Source organism: Zootermopsis nevadensis, unplaced genomic scaffold (assembly GCF_977971745.1).
Source record: "Zootermopsis nevadensis isolate Lab colony 2312 unplaced genomic scaffold, Znev_1.0 Znev_ptg000024l, whole genome shotgun sequence".
NCBI lineage: Eukaryota > Metazoa > Arthropoda > Insecta > Blattodea > Termopsidae > Zootermopsis > Zootermopsis nevadensis.
In genome coordinates, this window is record NW_028259156.1 from 5,876,730 (window position 1) to 5,902,121 (window position 25,392).

Genomic DNA, 25,392 nt, shown 5'->3' on the forward strand with positions numbered 1-25,392 from the left:
CCGAGGTCGATAGAAATCCATAGCACAGCTTCCTCCGGCGGGGTAGTAAAGCCGGCGGTCCCATGACGTAGATTTACGGCGCGGCGTTAAAGAAACTTACGAGCAGGAACGAGATGTTTCTTATGCAAAATTCAGCCATTAGCAATAATATTCTGGTGAAGGGGGCATTTTAATTTAGACACTTTCAAGGTAACGAACCATCGCTGCTACCCGGACTACATGACTGAACATTCGGCCTCTGAATTTATGTTCTTGTACGAGTTCCAAAACCTTTTGCTTATGTAGGACGTGCTTAATTTTGCCCTTCACAATTGTCTTTCGTTCTATGTAGGATTAGAGGTTTTGATGATACAAGCAATTCTGCATGCACGCCTTGCGTGCTACATACCCAGCCCATCGGAGCCTGATATATTTCACTACCCTCACTGTTCGTTATGCAGAATTCTAAATTCTCAACTCACTTCGTCCCTCGCCAGCTGAGTCCGGTCCACATCTTTAAAGGTTAGGCCTCAGACACGCGTTAGCATTATCCTTCATTAATACCAACGTGTCGAAATTTATTTCCCGCTGCCCTTCTTAAAAAAGCTTCCTCTATTTGCTGTATCAATGTGAACAGAACGTTTCCTGCTCCTTCTACATACGAAGTTACATTACCCTCTTTTAATATTCCTTGGTGTCTCCCTCTCTTCAGGTTTCAAGACCTCAACTTCACACGAATTTCCCGCTGCTCGTTCACGTATCAGAAGCCGCGTTTTATTAGGGATAAGAGAGGAGAAGGCGAAGGACGTCGACATGAATGATACACGGTCTCCATCTTCGGGGCATCATATTCCTGCGCAGTTACAATTCGGAAGTTTCGTGGTGACGTAAATGGCCCCTTTGTCACGGGGACTGGGTAAAGTCTGGCTTCTTTAATGGACCTTCCAGTAATTACGCTTTCCCGAAATTATAAGAATTAGATAAAGCGCGTACAAAATGAAGTCACAAATAGTTCTTGTGCCTACACATGACTAAGCTTCATCCACCGGACCATTTTAATGGCGTCTGGTAACTGTGATTCTGCCGAATGTTCTCGATGGTTTAATATGAACAAGTTAATTGAAATTCCTACTTTACACACGCCTGTCCTTCTGCGTGTCAGCATCTTTACCCTCTAGGACCCCCAGACGGATTTTGATGAAATGATGTATGAATGACACCCAGAATTTACATGTTAGTCGCTTAATCGATAATAAGAACGTGGCGAAACTAGCGCTAATAAATATTTTGACTAGGTGGCAGATGGAAAATTAGAATATTTCACGAGATAAGGAGAATATAAGTGCCACAAATTTAAATGATATTCTTCAAAATAATTTTCTCTAAATTAATTAGGCGCAATTTAAAACATACACAAGAAAAATTTCCCTTAGGAGGATTTAGAGAAAGCATGTGCATCGTACGGGTAAATTTCGCGAGTGAAAATCCCTCACTGCAACTACCAACAGTCGCAGCCTGATTGCATGCAACACATAGTCAGCCATTTTTACAAAATGAAATGGCCACGAATTGTCAGTCGGTATTGCAGCAGGTAATTATGTCGACAGTTTCTCCGTTCTTGTCAAAACAATTTCCCGCCTATTACCGAACCGAAGACTCGCTATCTTGTTCGCTATTCTGCGCCAGATGATTCCACGGAAGACTTTATATTTATTTACGCTCCATTTCAATATTATACCGCAATCTGCGTCTGGCCGTACCAGGCGACTGGTTCTCATTGCGAGTATAACACCGCCAGCCAATCACTGAAGACGTGAGTCGAGTATCCTGACACTTTTAGTGCAGACAGACAAGAAAAAAGTCACGTAGCCTGACTGCCCTCGAAGCTGCAAACTGCTACATTATTGCCCCTGTAGGACTTCGACCCTTTCTCTGCCATCCCCCTGGAGTCCATCAACAGCCACTTGGACGAAGAAATTCGAAATGGGGTAACATCGGACTAATGCCGAGTTGGGGTTCGAACCGGGTGTTCTTGATTGCTTGATCTCTGGACTGGAATATGTTAGATTCTCAAGGACTCTGCTCCGTGGAGATCGGCCACGGTAGAAAATACAGGGGAGTAAAACGAAACAGCCTTATTTATGTCAAGAAAAGACCATGGCTTACCTCCTCCATTAGGTACTAAATCTCTTATTGTGGAAGCCAAGGCCTACTCAAAAATTCCTTCCGCTTCTTGTTCTATCCGTTTTCATTGCACGAGTTCTCACTCACTTAAATCAGAAGCTGATATCATGATTCAGGGGGAAAGATTATTAATGTTTAAATATGACAAAGTTAATTGACATAATTACATCTTTTGAATTAAGCGCGCGCAAGTATTTAAAGACGCAAGGAGAGAAACGAGAATTACGAATATAAATACGACGTTAAAAGCCTCAGCAAAGCAGTGGTTCGTACACTAGCAAAGAACGCCTGAGAACGCGACACCCAAGGATCTTCTGGCGGCACAAGCCCCCGGGGGGTGGGGGGAGGGGGCAGACGCCAAAGGACGTCAGACAATACGAAGGAACAGTCTTAATGCTTGACAGAAGTACAGGACAAGAGATAAATCTACGACGCTATGATCATGTAAACTATATCCTGAGACGCTAATGGTCGCTCAGCTAGTCTTAAACGCAAAAACCGAGATTGCATCACAATCTTCAAAAGAGACCGTCATTGTTCCCTGTCTTCAGCCAGATAAATCTAGTCCAGACCTTACTCCTGTAAGATCCATTTTAATATTATATTCATATCTATGCCTACGTGTCCGAGTTACCTCGCCCCTTCAGGCTTCACACCAAAATGCTGTACAAATATCTCGCCTTGCTCACTCATGCTACATAACCTAACCATTTCAGTAACATTGAATTAATCGTCCTAATATAACAATTTCAACAGTAAAATCCATAAGTTCTTTGTTGTGAATTTTTCTCCATTTGTCTCTGGCCTTCACTTACTTTCTCCCTTTGGGTGATGACGTTTGACTTCGAATTCCCTTTCAAGAGGAGCGTAACTCTAGCAATAAATTTCCGTGTTCGTTCTTCTGTCGAAACCCTGATCACGCATGCGCGTTGCGAACAAACTTCGACGATGTTTGCATAGGCCTTGTGTGCCAGTTACATTTCCACTTTCTGTCGATAGTTATCATCGATTTTATATGCAAGCCAGTACGTTATATAAAACGACTTACAGAATGGAAGAAAGTGTTTTACTCAGACGCACTAATGAAACTAAACCCTTCAATGTTGCTAAAACGGCTTATCAAAGTAAACGAAAATTATCTGTTATCTTTCAATGAAGTGCATTTCAAGAACGCGTTATGGGCTGGTGGTCTCTGTCTGTACGTCCAGTCGATTCAACTTGAGGGCGGACTTGTTTGAAATTTGATGTGGAGGTTGGCTATTCTGCAAGATTCCAAAATCGTACTTTTGAATTTCCTACGAACGGTGAGAACAAGATGCCGTTTGAGGACAGCAGTGAGGCAGACGCTGATTTGCTGCGATCTGGTGGCCAAAGTGGGAAGTATTCAGATAAGGAGGCTCTAATACATCCAAATGCACGCTGCAAAAACGCGTCACGGAAAACACTTTCCGAGCTTGGTCGATATATCGCTTGGAGCACAAGATCATTAATTTCGTTGAGGAGGGCGTCAGAATGCAAAACTGCACAGGAAAATTACGACGTCCGATGCTCTCCGACAAAAGGCACAAAGGGAGTTGATCGTGTTCTTGATATTTGTATTTCCCAGCTTTGAAACTCCAATATAATCCAAACAAAATGAGAATATTTGCAAATGGACGTTTTCAATAGGCCCCAGAGAAGAGACGAAACGTCGGACTTTGGTGGTTCTGGTCCCGTTAAACCCAAGCCACGTTTTAAAAGGTCTTAGGGCTCATTCTTTCGGGTCAATTCCGGATTGGAACGGGTGAGGGCCCCTACGACTTGTTATTGAAAACGAAACAACGAGATACAAAAACTTCGAACCCAACTTACCACGTGAAGTAAAAGTTCTCTTCACGCAAATCTAAGACTCGAGTTCAAGCCACTTAAGACGGAGGCGACACATCCTTCCGAAACGTCGGTAACCACCTGCAAGATTACACATTCTGACGGCGTAGTTAATGTTCCAGAATCCTCTAACATGGACCTGAATACTGACATAGAACTTCACTCACCGTTAAGACTGGCACCAATAAGATTTTCTGATAACTGTCTAGCATACCTTTGGACATCCGCTGTAGGCGTGGACGGTTATCGCCAGATCCGCTTCAGATGAAAGATGAAACTAAATTCCTTTTGAAAATTTCTATAAATTGCTCTGATCTCTTGCAAACGGCCTAACTTCTACGTTTCAACAATTTATAAGCTCTAGCAAAGATGATTAATACAGAAGATTGCTGTCTCTCTGGGTTGTTGCGCCGTGCAGTCTGGTAGATTTCCACCAACGTTTCAGAGGTCCTTGCTGCCTCCGTCATCAGGGCGATTAATGTGCCAATCGAGCGGAAAGGTCCAGGTTTATAGGGACCGGACAGTAACCGGAGTAGCTTGATCCTAGCCAATGAGAGCAAATATGGAGTGCGTGCGGACCAATAGGAGAGCTTTGGCCAGGTCTAGCGGTGTACATACATAGCCGTGATGATGGAGGCAGCATGGATCTCTGAAACGTCGGTGGAAATTTACCAGACTACACGGCGCAATAGCCCAGAAGACAGCAATCTTCAGACTCACCGCAGTGAAAACCTCAAATCCTAGATGATCAATACATAATAGATTTACTATCTATCACCTAAACTCAGACATTCCACTAATAATTAAACAATGACTCTCATTACTGAATTCTTTCTTTAGCCCAATATGATAAAAATTTCTGTATGTAACTAGAATTTAAGCAGAGAGCAAATAAAAACAAACATTTTTACAAAGATTTACATTGCATTTCCTTGTTTCAGTTTGAATGTATTCCACCAACAGGCTTAAATTCCCTTTGTACGTGCATGCAGTGGCGAAACGTGGCCTTTTGATAAGTGTCAGCCATATTGCAGTGTTTCTACTTATTTTTGTACAGAGTATACCTGTATTAAATGCACGTGAATAGTAGGCAGTTCTTATGGACCACCCGGTGCTTTGTTTCCATGCGAAATAAAGTTAGTTTCCTGGTTCGCCTACCCAATGGCGGCTCGTGAGTCTGAGGAGTGGCAGTTCTGCGCAAGGGGAAACTCAAAATTGGTTTTCAATACATGACAATATAAATAAATGAAAAGTAAATTTACATCGATGATGTTTTAGCTATTTCTAAGTCCCGAAGAGGGCGGCCATTATTTTTACATCACTTTATTTCACTCAAAGACAATTTAGAAAAAGTAATTTACTGTAAATATGATACACATCCTTTGCTCATTTTCATTAATAGAACAAAAAATAGTCAGCACACAGAATTACTGAACACCCATTAACAATAACCACGAAACAGTTCGTGATACAGAAACCAGTCTAAAACACATGGTACCGGGCAAGTGTGTTTACTATAAGCTGGCTGCGGGGACTGCAGCCCCAATAGGCTCTGTACCAGTCAACTGCCCCTCACTCCACCGCCCAATGCGCTCACAACTTTGGACCGGCCATCCGCGCTGAAATCCTTGCAGCCGGATGATAGCCCCGTTCTGCTTCGCACTCCTCGCCCGCGGACTTACTGTCAGTTCAGCCGATTAGTGGATCTTGGCAACGTAAGAGGCAATATTAAAATAATGATATAGAGGAAACAAAGTGTTACAAATTATATAAACACAAAAATAAATTTTTTCTATTTTAAAAAAATATAGGGGGTGCTGCAACTCTTGTGGATGGGCTGCCACTGCCTACACAGTAATACTTAATACTTTCCTTACATGCATTGGTCATTTCCCTGATTTTTCCTAACTGTGAGAATCTACCTGTATCTTTGAATTCCCACCCGTGGCTCACTTTATGAAAAAGGTAAAGACGGTGGAGTTATTCGTGTACTTTATTGATGACTAAGGTGTGAGGACATATCCATGTGCTTTAACTAATCAGATATGACTAAATGGAACTGTATTTCCTTACATTCTTACTATTGGCACTACATGGGGGTGAGTGATATGATTCAAGCCCTCAAACTCAACCAAGACACTTGTTGGAAACAAAACACACTTATGTACTTCAGAAATTCCTAGCATGTATCATCTGAAGTTTCCTGGACAAGGTTAGTATATTATCCTTTGGTAACAAATAGTGATTAGACTAGCAGCAAATGTAATATACATCGGAAGAACAAAAAATATTTCTTCCACTATGTAGGAATATCTTTGACAAAACACAAAAAAGTTTTCTGCATCTGAATGCACATCTGCCAGTCACTTAGATCTGATTGTGACATTTCCAAGCACAGTATTCCGAAGGTGGGCTATTTATAATAAAGCCATTGCAACTTACACTCAAGTAACCTGACGATTAGTAAGATTATTTTGAACTATCAGTAAAATATGCAACTGAAAATAACAAAAATGACAGTTGCTTAACACATCCAAAAATTAAATAACATTCCCCATACCAATGAAACAGTTATAAAATGTTTTGGAAGTAATAAACTGAATAAAATTGTTAAACCAAAAAGACGTCACTGCCACCGTTTCGCTTGTTTGATGCGAGGTTTTATTGCATTTACGCGCCGAGAAAGTTCATGTCATTCATCAAGAGATGCTCATCATTGTATTACACAAGAGTGTGACTGCCCTTTGCCTCAAATGCACAATTAATATTCCTATCCTGGATACTATTCCAGTACAAAACAAATGTGCACGAGTTGTATTCATTTGCATTCTGACAGCAGAAAAAATCTTAATCATGATGGGGCAATAGTTACTTTAATCTGGGTATGCAATGATACTTCTGCAGACTCTTCCGATAACAGGAAGACTTTGCAGTTGGGTTGTTGTTGTGAGCAGATGTGTTTGGGAAAGAGCTGTTAATAATGGGTTGCTACCTGGAGGACTACCAAGCCGGCGTGGGTACCTGGGCAGGGAGGACTTCGTGGAGTTCTGTACAAGGACAAGACAGATTTGGACATGGTGGAAGTTACTCAGGGAATACGATTCTGTGTGCAGCGGCTTTAGCTGTGCTGTTGATAATCAGCGGTGTGGAGGCTGAGAACATTTTGCAAGTTTTGTGTAGTGTGTGCGACAGAAACCTAAAATCTGGAACTCAATGAGACACGTGTGGATGGTGGTTTCACAACAGTTGTGGAAACGTAAAGGCTCAAATGGTGGACAGCGGGGGGATTGCAATTTAATATTCCAGTAAACAATTAGAAATTCGAATGTTTAAAAAGAGAAGGCATGTTTAGTAGCCGAAAATCTTGATGAAACAGTTAGAAGCCTTGAGAGTCTGGTGGTATGTGTACCAACCGCTTTCACAATTAATAACCATTCATTGTGTATTTGTGGGTTTCGTATGATTCTCAGGATAAACAGCGATCATTTTCTTAAACGGCATTAACCGATTGATCTTTGTAATGGTGAAGTGTAGTGTTTTCCTTGCGGTACGGACAGAATTCTTGAATTTCCTGCAGATACAATGCGCTAACTCAGGCGAACCCTTCCCCGTTAGTACTAAAATCATTAGGAAAAGGCTAGCAGGGATGGGAAAAAGCAAATCAGTAGGGCCAGACTGCGTTTCTGGGGAAATTCTAAAACTGGGTGTGGAAGTCATGATTCCATACCTGGCGCGATTATTGGACGTAACAATTAATGCCACTATACCAAGGGACTTGAAAAAAGCCATAGTGGTTCCTATCTACAAAGGAGGTGATCGATCAGTGGTCACAAATCTCAGACCGGTCAGTTTAACATCGGTGGTCTGCAAACAAATGGGACATGTTATAGTATCGTACCAGAGGAAAATCTGGGAGGAAAAGGATTGGTTATTCGAGGGTCAACATGGGTTCAGGCCGGGATATTCATGTGAAAGTCAAGTAATCACGGTTTGTCAGGATGTTGCAGACACACTGGATAACGGAGGCAGGTTAGACGCGATTATAATCGACTTTTCGAAGGGATTCGATTTAGTTCCTCATGATTGGCTGCTTATGAAAATCGCGGCCTCGGGCGAGGACTCGAGGGTAGTGGTATGGGTAAGGGAATCCCTTTTGGGCCGAACGCAGAGAATTAGAGTAGGAGGGCAATTATCAGAGGAAGTCATAGTAACGTCAGGTGAACCGCAAGGGAGTGTATTGGGTCCGCTTCTGTTCCTCGCGTACGTAAATGATGTTTGCAGGAACATTGAATCGACTATTAGACTTTTTGTAGATGACTGTATAATATATAGGAAAATTATAAATAGTAAAGATATAGAAAAGATGCAGATGGATCTAAACAGTCTGGGGGAGCGGGCGGTTGAAAATGCTATGAAGATTAACCCAAGTAAAAGTAAGACAGTTAGTTTCACGAGAAGTCGGGCGAAGGAACCACTAACTATTTGTTACGGGACCAACTAATTCCGGAAGTGAGCAGTTGTAAATACTTGGGAATACTCTTAAGCAGCGATTTAAGCTGGGCTGATCGAGTAAATTATGTGTGTTGTTCTGTTGTGTCTTATTGTAGGACCACTGCCACCCATTTGCAGTTAACCTCTCCGCGCGGACCGACGTGAAAATTCGTGAGGCATAAATCCCCCCTTGTGGATATCGGTGCAATGTACGGGCGGCTGCAAGCTTAATTTTTGTAACCCATAACTTTTAAACGAACGGAATGCGGTTTGCGCTGCTTTGTTCTGAAAAGATAACTGTATGTGGACTGTATATGGCAACACCGCCACATTCCATTGAGTTCTACCTGGGAATCTAAAAATAATATCCTGACCTTCTCATTCTCATCATGGATGTCTCTTCGTCTAGTCGCGTACTTACAAAAGCAGAAAGACGTGCAATTCTAGAAGAAGTTTTGGACGAAAGTGATTGTGAGTATAGTTCGGACATCGACAGTGCAATAATAGACATGAATTATAAACAGTTGGTGACAACTGGAGATAGTGATAATGAGAGTAACATTGGTGGTGGCAGTGAAATACACGAAGCTCAAATTCTGATCCACATCCTTACACTGCTCACACACAGGGCGTTTATCTTATAAGGTAAGATAATAAAACCATCTTTTAAGAGGATTTCAGTGAAATTTTTTTAATTATATCTCATATAGTTCCAAAGTTATGATAAATATAGTATTTTAGAGCAAAATTTAAAGGGACACTAAGAACGTATTACCGCAAGCTCGGACTTTAAATCTCTGCGGCAAAGGGTTAATAATAAATAATAATAATACATCACAAGAATGTGCACACCCTTCACATGCATTGGATTATCCTATTAACGAATAGATTTAATGTCACTGAAATACAGTGTAGTCAATGAGATTATGCAGGTAAAAAATCATTTATTATATACATCACATAAATGTGGCTGCTATCTACATGTATAAGCAGATGTTTCTTCAAAGAATCCTTACGAATGAATGATTTGTTACAATCATCACAAGAAAATGGCTTTTCTCCACTGTGCGTATGCTGATGTGCCTTCAGATTACTCTGTCGATTGAATGATTTGTTACATTCATCACAGGAAAATGGCCTTTCTCCTCTGTGCGTACGCTGATGTGCCTTCAGATTACCCTGTTGATTGACTGATATGTTACATACATCACAGGAAAATGGCCTTTCTCCTGTGTGCATACGCTGATGTGCCTTCAGATTACTCTGTTGATTGAATGATTTGTTACATTCATCACAGGAAAATGGCCTTTCTCCACTGTGCATACGCTGATGTCTCTTCAGATTACCCTGTTGATTGAATGATATGTTACATACATCACAGGAAAATGGCCTTTCTCCTCTGTGCGTATGCTGATGTGCCTTCAGATTACTCTGTCGATTGAATGATTTGTTACATTCATCACAGGAAAATGGCCTTTCTCCTCTGTGCGTACGCTGATGTGCCTTCAGATTACCCTGTTGATTGAATGATATGTTACATACATCACAGGAAAATGGCCTTTCTCCTCTGTGCGTACGCTGATGTGCCTTCAGATTACTCTGTTGATTGAATGATTTGTTACATTCATCACAGGAAAATGGCCTTTCTCCACTGTGCATACGCTGATGTCTCTTCAGATTACCCTGTTGATTGAATGATATGTTACATACATCACAGGAAAATGGCCTTTCTCCTCTGTGCGCACGCTGATGTGCCTCCAGATTACTCTGTTGATTGAATGATTTGTTACATACATCACAGGAATACGGACGCTCACCATCATGTAACAAGTTCTGTTCATTCGGAGGACTCTAGCAAACAAATTGAAAAAAATATTAGGACAAATATTATTAGGAAGAAGAATGATACTGAAAACAAGATATAAGTAAGCTCAATAAATATTTCATTCAGAAAGTTATGTTCTTTACAGAACAAATTTATTTTCTCAGTGGGATAGCATTATATTTCCTATTTCATTTAGTTCCTGGCTACCTGTGACAAATAGGTTAATTCACTTGCCAAGACTGTAAATTTCTACATAGCAAACAAACTGTTGACTGACAGCATGCAGCAATGCAAAAGAGTTACATATTCACATTCCATAACAGGATGTGCAATTTCAAGTTTGCTTCACCCAACCAGATTCACTGTTAGAAAACCCGAATCAAATTGCTTAGTCTGATGGGGAGAGAAAAAAGAGAAATTTACCAATCTATTTGTTGGTATCTAAAGCACTGAAGAGCAAGGATACACAGATGTCCTCATAATAGTGACATAATTTTATCTTCAGATAAAAATCTTTCAAACAGTATAGTTAACCATTAACTGGGTTCAATCTATGGTACAGATATTAATGAAAGGAGAATCTGAAATAAATAAACCTCAAGTTCACTCACACCCAACTAAATCAACAATGATTTTCTATTACTACTTGCATCATCTACTTATTAACCTGTTCTAATCCTTGCATCTCTTTATCCTGAGAACAGAATCTCTTCTACACTGAACAGGTCCGCTTGGCAAACAAAAACAAATGCAACCATTCTGACACATTCACAGCAATTTGGCCTTTCTGAATGATGCCAGTGCCATCAGAGGTGTTTGGGGCAAGTGACCTCAGCTTGAGTAGGGTGCCTGGCCTCTGTTTGGATGGCTGATAATGTCAATATGAAGAATGACAACTTAGAATTGCTCATTGTTGTTCCGTAGCAAGCTGGTGATTGTTCGCCACTACAACAAAGTCACTTTCACAAGCAAAACCACATGTAGGCAACAATGTAAAGTACCAAATGTTGCCAATATGACACTGAAAAAAACTGAAGGATCTCCTCAAATAGAAAAATTCCCTAACATAAAGTCCATATTATGCGGGTCCCTAGTAACTACATCACAGAATGTCTTCTGGCTGTGGATTAAAGAGAAGACCTCATGATGTAGGGGTAACTATTTCATTCTAAATACATCCATGGAATTGAGATGATAAAGTAGCATCATATTGTGATAAAATATATTCGTTTAAATCTTGTCAGTCTAATCACAATAAAATTCTTATTAAATATTAAAATATTACGGCAATACTTCCAGACGGACATAACTCCTTCACTACTTCATTTCTGGCTGATACAAAAACAACAACAAAACGTTCACCCACACAAATCATGTTAAACACGACATACATATACAGAACAACTTCGAATACGATATTAAAATACAATAAAATCTGGAAGAAAACATCATTTTGATATCTGATAAACATCTGACTAAAAGTTGCATTTAAGAAATTATATTTAAGTTTATATAATTCATACACCTGAAGATAGTTCATTTGGAACTGAAACATGTCGTGTGAAAAGTGATGTTCTAATGTAAATCGAACATTTCGATAGAGAACATCATTTTAATATATTTTTAAATATTTAAATGTTAATTATAGTAATATTTTAATATTTAATAGGAATTTTATTGTGATTAGACTGACAAGATTTAAACAAATATCCATGGAATTATTTGGGATCATCACTGAAGAATTTTATGTAATCAGTCAGCACTGATCAGACATTCCGCATCTTTCAGGTACTGGAGAAAAATCAGGAGTACAATGGAAGACATATCAGCTATTTATAGCCTTCAAGAAATCCTATGATTCAATTAGGAGGGAAGCATTATGCAAGTATAAGGTTCAGTTCATCATATACCTCCCCAGCAATAAATTACCTACCACACCATAATATCCAGTAGCTTATGAATATTACAATATAATGTAATATTGTGTATTAATATAATATTGCTATAGCAGGTAACTTCTCTTTTAAAAAAGACAAAAATATCAAAATATATGTTTAACTCATTTTTGTACATTTTTTCAAGTATTTATGAAGGCAGCTTTCTAAATAAATATAATAATATAGGCAAAATAAAGAATGATTGGATTTCGCAAAGATTAAAAATATCTTGCAAATGTAGGTGGAGTCATATCTACAGCAGGAACAGTTAACAGCACAAAACAACAGCATTCTATATTAAGTACCGTAAAATCCTGAATGATCTTATAAAATAGGCTAAAAAGCAGTTTTACAGTAGAATAATAACAAAATCTGGCAATAAAATAAAAGAAAATGGCACATAATAAAAAGGGAGAGAGGAAAGATACATTTAACTGAACTATTTAACTGAACTGTTTAACTACTTCTTTGGCAGTATGTGAGGTTAAGTTATGTCATCATATGCACACTGGTCCCAGAAAAATCTGGCTTCAGGAAAGGTGTGTTGACTAAAGACGCAGCCTTCACACTAACAGACAACCAAAAAAATGGTGGTTAGAGGAATTTACTGTGATTTAGCAAAAGCTTCTGACTGTGTAAGTCATTAAATTTTGTTAACTAAATTACATTTTCATGGCATTCGAGGAATAGCTGCAAAATGGCTCATATCCTATTTAAGAGAGAGAACACAAAAGGTTTGAGCAAAATCACACAAAAAACTATCAATTTTTTAAAATTGGGAACACTTCTTAAACTTAACCTCCAATTATATTGTAAGGTACCATATGAGTTTCTACAGTGACAAACCCTGAATACCTGTTTGTTCATCTTTTTCCAGAGAGGCAGTTTTATGGCCAAAAAATGGATATATAAACAGCTCCACATTTATGGAGCAAGCATCGGATACATCATGATACCAACATGTACATGTACCTTGTAATAATCACACACACATGGCTGTACACCAACATCAAGCGACAAATAACAAAGATCTCTATAACTTTAATAATTATTTCTGACAATGCAAATAAATAAATAATTACAGTTTTCCAGCCACATTGTGGGAGTGAATCACACAGGTAAATTGCACCAAATATGCCCTATAAATGACAGCTGAATCAATATCTTGTATTTTCCTGGTGCTGAAGTTTTTCATCATGCAAGCGTTGCAACAAAATGACTTTCACATTTCTCATAAGAACATGTAGATATGAATTTCATATACAGGTTTTGTAATGTATGGTTGAGTCAATGTACTGGGATATTAGCAGCACTTCTGACAACTGAAACATATTTTATGATGTACACAGAAATTTACCTGAATGTGAGAAGCAACAGCATGACAGGCAAAGCAACACATTCAGTGTGGTTCAGCAAACCAGAACACAAGCAAACACAAAATTATCAGAGACCGATAGCCTGTGTTGACATACAAGGAGGACTTTCCATAGTGACAGTCTTTATCTATATACACTGCCTGATCAAAGGTATCCGGACACCTACGCGAAACTGTCCTCTAAGTGTCCCTCAGATTTACTGCCCAGTAGTGGACATTAGTACGGAGTGGGCCCACCCTTGGCATTTATTACAGCTCTAACTCTGCGGGGGAGACTGCCTACCAGGTATTGGAACGCCGCCGGGGGAATGGCCGACCATTCTTCCTGCAAGGCTGTAGCAAGCGTAGTTAGTGATGTGGGTCATTGGGGTCTGGTGCGTAGTCGCCTTTCTAGTTCATCCCAGAGGTGTTTAATAGGATTGAGATGGGGCTCTGGGCTGGCCAGTCCATTTCCAGAACCTTATTGTCCACAAACCACTCACGAACAGACCCTGCTTTATGACAGGGAGCACTGTCATGCTGAAACACACAGTTATCATCTCCGAACTGGTCTTCTACCATAGACAACACGCAGCTGGTCAAAATGTCCTTATATCCTTCCGCCTTTAACGTGCTCCATAGTATTACGAGAGGACCAAGTCCCTTCCATTAGAAACACCCCCACACTGTCACCCCACCTCTGCCAAATTTCACTGTGGGCACTATACAGGCCGGCATGTAGCGTTCACCTAGAATTCGCCACACCTAAACCCTCCCATCGGACTGCCACATGGTATAGTGTGATTCATCACTCCAAATCACGCGTCTCCAGTCGTCCATAGCCCAGTGGCGGCGCTCTTTACACAACTGAACGCGGCACTTAACGTTCACAGGCAACCAATAACCATACCACGTTCAAAGTCACTGAGCTCCCTTGCTCCACCCATTCTGACGGTATTGCGTAGCACTGAACAACATCGAGCCCTCTGCCTCCTTTTATAGCAGCAGCGGCGGTTGTAGTGATATCTAGGCTCGAGCTTACGTTTACAGAGGGGTGTCCAGATACTTTTGATCAGGTAGCGTATATATAAGTAAAACTACAAACAGTGTCATGGTCTGTTAAAGGTACAAAGTCAGTAACTGATTACATATTAGATAATAAGAAGACAGGAACATTAATTAAAGATGTTCAGATGATTGGAGGATATGACACATTACTTGAGATTTGAGTTTCTCAAAGCACATAGTATGAAGATGGTCGTCTTCCACATAATCTGACAGAACTTTGCTGAAGTTTCAGAGGTGCTTGCTGCCTCTGTCATTGGGGCAAAGACTCAGCACCCTGATGATGTTATATTATTCTAGTTTACAATATAACAGTGTGATTGTATGAATGACAGTTTTATGCTAGACGGCTTACGGAACCTTAAGGTTCATCACCGAATTAACCAAAGCCGTCAACCAGTCCCTGTCCTGGGACACCAAAAAAAAAAAAAAAAAAAAAAATCAGTCTCCTTCAACTCCAATCTCCGACAGATCCCACCTGAGATTATTCTCCCATCTATGTCTAGGTCTCCCCAGCAGTCTCATCCCCCCACCTATCTCATGCTACTTGACTTAATCACCCTGATAATACTGGGGGGTGTAGTAAAATTTTTAAGCTCATTTTTATGCAATTTTCTCCATACCCCCATCGTCTTCTCTCCTAGGTCCAAATATCCTCCTCAACACCCTATTCTCAAACACCTGCAATCTATGCTCCTCCCTCAGAATGAGAGACCATGTTTTGTACCCATACAAAACAAATACATATAAAAATCACCTGTCAGTGACATGGTAACAAGTTTAATTAAAAATCGCTTATATCGGAAGATTCAGGAGGATCTGAGGGACGCACATCTGTTCAGCATTCAGTAATAACCCTAATTATGAATCATGTGAAGGAAGAACTTTCAGACAGTAATCCAGAGATTCAGCTTATCTTTTCCTTTAAATAATGAGTTACGCACACTTAGACCTATGTGTGTCGTTTACTGGAGAAGACCTCATTTCATCCAAACTGCCGATAAACTAAAACTGTCAGTAAATCACAATGAATTACCCAAAGACAGGAATACTGACAATGCATTTTACATTTGATGCTGTCTAACAATTGATGTAGCATTTTCCCCCCTAAATACCTACCATATAAATCAAGTGTGTCTTACATTGATGCAGTCTAAAAATCAAGACAATATAATATTCCAGAAATTTAACAATGTCCAACATAGTCATATAACAAATCAAATAATATTATAATTTCAGAGGGTCATCTATTATCCTGTTAAAGGTCCTTAATGAAAATGGCAGGTCTATGCCACTGTAGTGATACACGCTGCAACAAGGTTAAAGAAAGTAAGGGGGAAAAAAGACAGCAGGAGAAAACCTTCAAACATTCACAGATCCACAAAAATGCGCATAGAATTCAATGGGAATTAATAGCATCAAAACAAGGCTTACTGAAAAGTGTCAAACTATCAAAGGCTTGTGTGGCTACATCTGTTCTTGTATTTCTCAATATTTAATACCACACGTATTAAAGTATATAACTCATAAAACAGAAGTGATATTCCACAAACAGCAGGCAACAAATACAACTCCCTTGCACTAGTTTGCAACAGACACTTCAAAATATATTCAGCAGAGCAGAATTGCTTCATGTGGACAGACAAATGGAGATGCAATGTGTCTAATGATGGTCACACAACTCACCTCATGCTCCGCCTTTATTACTGGAAATGGTATCATGACAGGATGCTCCTCCACTTTCACACCTCCGTCATCCTCAACTTTTATATCGATGACTTGATCGTCATCATTACAAATCTCGAGTTTCGTTTCACCATAAGAATCAGGTACAACTTTCTGTAAATTGATGGAGTCCTGTAAAATAACCATACTCATTATCAAGTGTGACTGTGCTCTCTCACTGCATGAAATGGAATAATTATGAATACAATTGTACTGAATCAAACTAATAGCAGCTGCGGAACATTTTTAAAGGAGCCTGACGATGGTGCATTTTATTTACTATTGCTCTTTTTCTTGACATGATCCATCACTTGATATTTTGAAACAAGATCACTATGATCTGGGAAATAGATTTGGTCTGGTCCCATACAAGGGACTAATCCCAAAGGATTAATAAGACTCTTCTATGGGACAAATCAAAATAGGTATTTTCACCTTAACACAAGAGCAGATCCAGCTCTCAAAATATAGCGGATCTGTTTTAGAATATCAAACTATGGACGAAGTCCAGAAAAACACCAACATGCAATCATAGTAGCTGTTTCATAAAGATTTTCTTTCTTATAACTATCAAAACCATTACTATGAAAAGGATTTTTCAAATACAAATATCACTTCAATAGTATTGTCTCCATGTAATATGAAATCAAAGACATCCGCATCAGTTTACTTGGCATGTTCATGCCAAAGCAGTGACAATGGCTCAGCTCATTAACGCTTGGTTTATGTAATGAGACAGTAAAGCACATATTAAGTGGTCACAAAAAATTTTGTTACAGGGCTTTATTCCATAGTTACATGTACACACTACTAATAAAGTGCACACAATAAAGAAATTACATTTTGTATCAATTGGACAGAAATACCGAGCAGAGTATCACATTAACGCTCCTCCTTCCTGGCCAACTTTTATATATGAAGTCAAGTTAACCTCTTAAATATTTGATTCAATCAAAGCTGTGCCAAAATGACAGAGCAAAGGGGAATAGTTGGGTCTACAGAAACAAAGTCAAAAACAAAGCACAAAATGTTATGATACAATTTGCTTCTTCATTAAAAGTCTCCATGGCTGCAAATTTATCCCCTGATAAAAGTTTAATATTACATACTCAATATTATCTTCCCATAGGGAAAGAATTCATGATGCTTAACAGAAATGACAACACTGTTCTAAAATATCAGTACAATTTCTATCAAGACACAAAAGAAATAAATGACAATCTTAAAACATTCATAGTTCCTGTGAATTGTATAGCAGGCAGTATTTTGAATACAAAGCCCACAGATTATACAAGATTTATGGGCCATATTTGTCTAAAATATTTCTCAGTTTGGTCAATGTTTAATTTCATATGTTTTAAAACTGATGCAACAGAAAGTTTAAAATGATATTTCATAAACACTGAGCAACAGAATTCAGTCCTCTGGCAAAGGACGCTTCAAAATCCATTCACCAGAGCGGAATTGCTTCATGTGGAGATGGACAAGAGAAACACAATAGGTAATCCTACATATTTCTTAAAAGTTAATTGTAATGTACAACTCACCTCATGTTCAGACTTTATTATTGGAAGTTTTGTTATAGGATCCTCCTCTTCTTGTGTATCAGCAAATTCCTCAACTTTTATATTCATCATCTGCGAAAGAAGACGTTACACATGTCTCATTCTATGAACCAGGTACAACTTTCAGTAAAATGAGGTTATGCAAAACCTCCATACCTGATGCTGATAATGACCACGTTTTGTCCACTTACAATTTCCATGTAAAATATAATCATAACACAATAAGACATGCTTGCAAAATAAATGGCTGGCGCAAGGATTGATAACCTTTCTTGGGTGATAGGTAACTTGGAGGAGCTGATAATTATAGCGAGCATCATAAAAGAGTGTCTATATATATCTGGACTGAAAGAATTAGATTACAACTGTGGTAATGCATGTGCTGTACGAACAGCCTCAAGAACAACTGAACAAATTAAACGTAAAATGGAATGTTTAATTTATTTACTGAACTAAGTCTGCTGAACAGACTAGTTCTCAGGCAGTCAAGAAATTAGCCGCATATACGGAACCCAAAGGCGAACAGAGTGAATTCAAAGAGCCTGCCACTGGTTGCTATCCTTAGCCACAAGGATCCAGCCCTTGTGATTATATCCTACTTCTTTAAGAACTATTTTAATATTATTCTCTAATCTATGTCTTCATCCACAAAGGGGTCTTATCTATTCAGGTAATCAAACTGAATTCTTGTATTCATTTCTAATGTTTACATTCCCCACACATCCTCCTTGATTTGATAATCATGATAATTAATATTTGATGTAGACAAATGATTAAGAAGCTCCACATTAAGCGTCTTCTCCAGGCCCCATTATTTTCCTCATTGTTCCAAATATTGTGCTCTGTACCCAACTGTCAAAAAGCATCAACGAATGTTCTTCCCTTAACCCTTCACGGCTGAAGTCGTTTAAATATCATTAAATAATTCAGTCAATACCTGCCTCAGAGGAAACACCACACATTCGCATTACAAGATCAATTAACTAACACATACTGGAAGCCATCTCTAGTAAGTATGACTGTACATCAAACATGTCGTCATTCTACAGAGCACAAAACAGCGACAATTGCCTGTTCAATCAAGTTAACAAAAATACCCATCATAAAATTAAGAATGAAAGTAAGAAATTAAATTCCACTTGGCAAATAACCAAAAAAAATTTTCATAATACAAATATTATATGGAATAAATTTAACAACAGTAAACACATAACATCAACCTAAAAACAACGAAATAGCACAAATAAACAAACAAAGGACATAAAGAGAAATGGTTGTATACACAAGGAAACAAACCTGGCATATAACAAAATTAAAAAAAAATTCTGATAAAAATAGCTTTCCAAACCACTCATATCTTTAAAAAAACACCAAAAACCTAAATCACAAAAAAATGATGATGGAGGTGCAAATAAACTACACTGTAGAGACTGCACACTAATTATATAGCACAAAGAGATCACACACTTCAAGAGAGATTTAAAGAACATGTATGTTCAATATGGAACAATAGAGATCATCAGGTAATGCACACCATATTCCAAATACAGGAGAATCCTATGGCCCCACAGAAGATTCTTGGAAATAATAAAAACACACAGTAAAGAAAGACATTTAAACTATTAGAGAAACACCACATATACTGTACCCAAAACCAAACTAAACAGCTGAACGACATCCATACAGTCATAACCTGATCTTTGACGCACTATACGAGCAATATTACCAACAGCACACATCCTCCCCCTTAATGAGTGGAGTTTGAAAAGTAATGCGACTACTCGCATTACTCACCATCTGAGGATTCCTGAGGCTTTGGCACTCTTTGTGCCAAAGTTTACAGCCTTCACGTGCTATACATTTTTTGCAACTTCTCACCAACTTCTCAAACATGTGCAGCAGCCCATTTCCAGACATCTTGCATAGGACAGCAGCAGTAGCTTGTTTAACTTCAGTGTCATGTTCAAGCGCTGGAAATGCTCAAAAATCAAATGGAGCAAGGTCTGACTGTAGGGTGGGTGTCCTACTTGTGGTCCATCGATGTCTGGTACTGCCTCCGTCACCACATGCAGGGCTGTGGAGTCAGCATAAAAACCTTCGGCTCTGGCTCCTTCATAAAAGCTCAATATGTATTAATATTGGCAAACCTACTAAAATGGTAAAGGGTACCACAAGAGATTTCATCACCACCATGTGGATCATCAGGCTACTTTTTAGAATTATAACCTATATTTAAATACATGACTAATGGTTATTGCAGAAATCGGTTGATTTGTAGACAGTTTGCATTCTTAAGGTGCCAGAGCCAACGTTACAAAGCATTATTCCCACACCATGTGCCTCAATGGGTCGTTCAATCTCACTAAGCGTGAGGCTGCTGGCGGCTCACACGGTAGCGAAAGTGTTCTTATGAGTTTATAAGGAGGTAGGAGTCGACACATTTTTACTGACTCCGCAGCCCTGGCCACATGTGCAATATGTGGTCGTGCATTGTCTTGAAGCAGACACCACCTTTTCGTCAAGAACTCTGATCCCTCCTTTCTGAATTGCATTCCCCATTTGAATTTAAAGTGTATTTGCATAGTAAACACCATTCAGTTAGCTTCTGAGGTAGCCAGTGCTGAAGAATAATGCCTTTGGGTCAAAATACAATATCAGCATTACTTTTCCAGATGATAGTGCTTGGTCTCATGCATCAGGCGCCATCAAGCATCCTTTGTTTCCATTTTTAAAACGTTTCAACACCTGAAACATTGTAGCTCGGCTCATTGTTTCTGTTCCATACACATTCTGTAACACCTTTAACGTCTCTTCACCACTTTTTCTGAGCTTCACACAAAATTCTATTGCACATCTCTGCCTTAAAACATGAAATGTCATTCTGCTCCACCATTGCAAAACATGTTTCTTGTACAAGAGCTATTACAAACACACACGCCTTGGAAAATGATATCTGTATTAATAGCTAAACACACTTGAGGAAACAAAACAGAACATGTGCCATCTCAATCAAGGCCACTAAAGATGAGCAGTGTTGCCAATCTCATTACTCTTCAAACTCCCCTTGTACATAGATCATATAGCATGACATTATACCATGATACACAGTGCAGTACACTCCTTCACAACAGACGACATATGAAACCCACAAGACCTACTATAAGTGTTAATGCACCACATCAGTCTTAAATAAATTTAAATATATACACAAATATATGAAATGTTATTTATTACACATATTATTGCTGATCTTATTTACTCCACAGACATCTAATATCACAGAAGATCGTATCAACAGAACACACAGCAAGAAGCAAGATACCAAAATGCAGTAAACATATCTAAATAGGAGGAACTGCGCCAACCCAACATCATACGAGCATCCAGCCTTAACACGAAAACACGACAAAGCCACGGACGTTTGGAGATCAGTGGACACTAACAGTAACAAAAATGTAATATGAATATGGAATTGGAAATATATTTTTCATTTATACTAACTGTTGCATGTAACCTTCTTAACTATTTTAACAGGTGACTGTGGTGTTGTAGTAATTCAGTGTATATAGGGACATATATTATAACCCAATAACACAATTTATGGCAAATAGGGCATTTCAGCGTACATATTAACATTTAAATATTGCACAGCACACGCTAAAGTATATTATGATAAACAAACTACCACTTTAATGACATTACAGTGTACATTACCACATAGTTTGTGAGAACAGGCATGTTTACTTTAGATTATGCTCTTAAAGTAACGAAAGATAGAATAAAATGGGCAGGGTTGTAATTTATAACAAAATCTTCACACCAAAATACAAGATTCTGTCAAAACAGGTTTATTGTAAGACTTGTAAGTGGAAAAATAAAATGAAAATAAATCTGGAAAAAAAAATAAAGCAAATTAAATGAATAATGGAAAGAAATTCTTACTCGTAAAAATTTCCAGATAAGCACACACATGCATAAGTGTGTTCGCACATGCACACACGCTTTCAAACAAGATACAAATATGAACAAATGCATTATATTTAATTTGTAACATCCTTGACTGTTTAGTATTTATTTACAATTACTGGGTCACAGATCTTCTACAGGCCTGAAAAAGGTGTCTATGTTATTTTGTATTACAAATTAAGATAATGACTATATATATGTACACTACCCAATTCAGACTGCAATTTGCTATTATTCTTACAGCCCTCGAGCACTACAGGAACAAATCAGAGTTAGGGTAAAAGGTACAGTAATGTTCTTCTTTATAACTGTTTCACAGATAATAACAACTCATACACTAAAAAAAACACTCAGGCAATTGTATAAATGGATAGAAAGAAAAAGCTCATCTGAAAGGAAGGCTTACCTCAGTTTCATCTTTTTGTATTGAAGTTCCTGATTGTATATGAACCTCAACTGATACCACGCCAATGGAAACTTTTTCACTTTGAACATCAACATCATTTTCCATTTTGATTATACACATTTTCTGCTGTAAAATTAAAATTAAATTATGAAATTTTGGCAGATATCTCAAAAATCGAGGGAATGAGTTGTACTCTGAATAATGCATATGATCAATATTGTAGTAATATGATGATGTTCATGCATGCCTGTCATTACAGCTAAACAAAAAAATATACGTAATTTAAATTCACACAGTGTGTGGAATGTCCAGAATTCAATACAGATTTCAATAATAGTATATGTTGAAGGATATAAAACTATGTAAGGTATGTACACATTTCTGTACTCACCACATGGAAAGGCAGAGTTAATTCTTGAAAAAATACATTTTACATTCACAGGAAAAGAATTTGAACAAGTTGTTCAGTTTGTATGACCTGGAAAGTGGGTGTTGATTCTAAATTATATCTGGGTCCTGTGTTTTAAATTCCCTTCCAGCCTGTGTTTATCCTGCTTCCAAGAAAATCATTGCTTTACATATTAGTTTGGGCAGTTTCCCCACTTCCATATGTATATTACTATTGTATTCATTTTTAAGTATATCAATTTCCTTTGACCGTTGCCTAATGATTACAAAAATTGTATAATTCAATCTTGAACCACACTAAAATCTGTACTGGCAGCTTAACTCATGGGCATACTGCGTAATGTATCATGGCTTAAATTGTTATCCATACCTCCTTATAAATATAAATTAATTGTATCTTCTTAAAGTTATGTTAAAGTTAAGTTCTTACAAGTGATCCCCCTTTTGTTTGTACTGTTGCTGATAGTAGCCGAGTGGGAAGAAATGGTAAAATTGGTTGTGTCCAATAGCAACCCCATGTCCATTACACTTCATATAACATAAATTATAAACTGTTAATAACAGGCTAATTATTTTAAAATTGGTGTGAGAATAATTTCAGAACAAATATTTTATCATAACATGAAGTTCAACTGAAATTAAGTTGAAGGCAATGGTAATAAAGAATAGAAAATATACTAGACCAAATCAAGAGCTGATTTTGAATTTTAGAAATTATGTACTACACAGAACACTTCAAGCTGCTCCTGCATCATTACTCTAGATGAATCATTCAAAGATGATCTACTCCAGAATTACAGAATTCAAGAAGTTTCAAAATTTCATATATAATGCCTATTTCTGTTAATACACTCTTTGATTTTATGTGTTATACATAAGTATTAATAATGTATCAGATTGTATTTTTGCATCATATTGTGGTTATACCTGAACATTTGCTCATTTCTGCTTTAACACAACAGTTGTTAACAAATAAAATAATGTGATATATTTGAAATGAAGGGCACACTTAACGAATTTCACCCAGGTATCCTCCTGATTTACATATCTCAAGAACCAAACAATATTCTGCAAATACTAAAAAGAATAAATAAAAAAATGGAATTTTATGAAACTGAGATTAAATGTAATGCACATACGCATTCCCAATATCCAGTCAAAATTACTTATTTTCTTCCCTTTGGGTGAGAAACCTGGTTTCACACCCACACAAAATATTAAGAAAAGACATTGTTGTTACAAATCCCAATATTTGCTGATATACTGCACTGACATTAATAACTTTGGTATCATAGAACATGTAAGAGGTTAGAGTATTCTGATCAATTAGGCGGGACATTCAGCAAGCATTAATAAGCAAGCTGCGTACACTAGTGACCAGTGTGTGATTTGTATGAAACAGTTTGTTTTATCAAACTGGAAGTGCTGTATGATGCAGCGCGATTTTAGAGTGAGACTGCAGAGAAGGTCCAAAAAGATCAACAATTTAAATGTGTGTGAAAAAGATTGAACAAACAAGTTCTGGGTTGGCAGAAAGATGTTTGTGAGGATACCAGAAAACACTGCATGTATACAGACAGCACTTATGCGTAGCCAAGGAAAATCTGTAAAATGGCTACCACAAGAGCTTGGTTAAAAGGCTTAAAAATCAACCATTTTAACCATGATAAGAAGACTTAGAAATGTTTGCTTATAAAATTCAGATCCAACAAGCAGTGACGGATGTTGATGAAGTTCGCTAAGTCATCTTTTGTGATTCATCTCATTAATATTTAGAAGAAGAGCAAACACTTATTCAACACATGTTGTTCTCTGAAGCTCAGTTTCACATAAATTGAAATATCAATAAATAGAATATGCATATCAGAGGCGCTGATGATCCCCATGCTTGGCGTCTGAAAGATGCAGTGTAGGACGTTATTTCATTACATGGAAACATTTTCGCAACAAGACAGGGCAAGACTACATATGGCAAATGTTATTTTAGACATATTGAATTAACATTCTCATGATATGGTCAACTCTGACAGATATCCTGGATGATTTGAACTTGGATAAACCTGTCCAAAGTACTCACCACAACTGAATCTCTAATTATTTTCTTCAGGATTCCAGAAGGGCGGAAAAAATTAGTTCTCAGACTGATATCACACCCACTGCGTTATCGGAATATTACATTAAGAATAAATCAGTTAATAATACAACAAATACATACATAAACAAAATCCTAGTATTTCTTCTCCATGGTTTTCCAAGTCACTACGTTACTCTACTTTCTGAAGAAATACAATGTAGTTCCTGTAACAGAAAAAAATTTCCTCAGAGGCCGCCTCCGAAAGGATGAGACACATGCGTGACAAGAAGTCATACACTCTATGAGGTTGTAAACCAGGATGGCCAACTAGAAAAAAACAATTCATTACACACGTTATCATTTGAGGACTACAGATGTTTCTTGTGTCATGGAACAAGCCTATATAGGCAATTGAATAAATTCCTGTAAAATTAGAAGGAAAAAATTTATAACAAAATTCGAGAAAAAGAAAGAAAAGTATTTCACTACTGCCAAAAGCGATGAAAAAATGCTATTGCATTGCTTAAAACATAATAAAAATTATATT

General features: G+C 38.0%; 1 protein-coding gene and 1 long non-coding RNA gene across 13 annotated transcripts; one reads left to right on the forward strand and one right to left on the reverse strand.

Moving 5' to 3' along the window:
- The first annotated feature begins 8,257 nt into the window (after window positions 1-8,257).
- LOC147872719 (uncharacterized) lies at window positions 8,258-23,885 on the forward strand. Of its 11 annotated transcripts, none has more exons than XR_015536839.1 (4): window positions 8,271-8,991; window positions 12,134-12,237; window positions 13,160-13,400; window positions 21,258-23,885. It is a non-coding gene; the product is annotated as an uncharacterized LOC147872719 (long non-coding RNA). The 11 variants fall into 11 exon arrangements; XR_015536843.1 differs by having other exon boundaries at window positions 8,274-9,165; window positions 12,134-12,917; XR_015536844.1 differs by having other exon boundaries at window positions 8,407-9,165.
- Window positions 9,196-22,483, reverse strand: LOC147872720 (uncharacterized). Of its 2 annotated transcripts, XM_087355019.1 has the most exons (5): window positions 22,364-22,441; window positions 19,786-20,065; window positions 17,974-18,063; window positions 16,388-16,558; window positions 9,196-10,371 (listed from the first exon to the last, which is right to left on the reverse strand). In XM_087355019.1, the coding sequence occupies exons 2-5, from the start codon at window positions 19,906-19,908 to the stop codon at window positions 9,445-9,447; spliced, it is 1,311 nt and encodes a 436-aa protein (XP_087211145.1). In that variant the 5' UTR covers window positions 19,909-20,065; window positions 22,364-22,441; the 3' UTR covers window positions 9,196-9,444. The 2 variants fall into 2 exon arrangements, with proteins under 2 accessions (XP_087211145.1, XP_087211146.1); XM_087355020.1 differs by lacking the exon at window positions 19,786-20,065 and having other exon boundaries at window positions 22,364-22,483.
- Window positions 23,886-25,392: the final 1,507 nt, after the last annotated feature.

What these genes read in the sequence shown, in the direction of transcription:
- LOC147872720 (XM_087355019.1), bottom strand. Translation starts at nt 19,908, where the DNA reads ATGTCTGGAAATGGGCTGCTGCACATGTTTGAGAAGTTGGTGAGAAGT. An exon ending in GCCTCAGGAATCCTCAGATG is followed by an intron (nt 18,064 to 19,785) that starts GTGAGTAATGCG and finishes CTTCTTTCGCAG; the next exon opens with ATGATGAATATAAAAGTTGA. An exon ending in TAATAAAGTCTGAACATGAG is followed by an intron (nt 16,559 to 17,973) that starts GTGAGTTGTACA and finishes GTTATTTTACAG; the next exon opens with GACTCCATCAATTTACAGAA.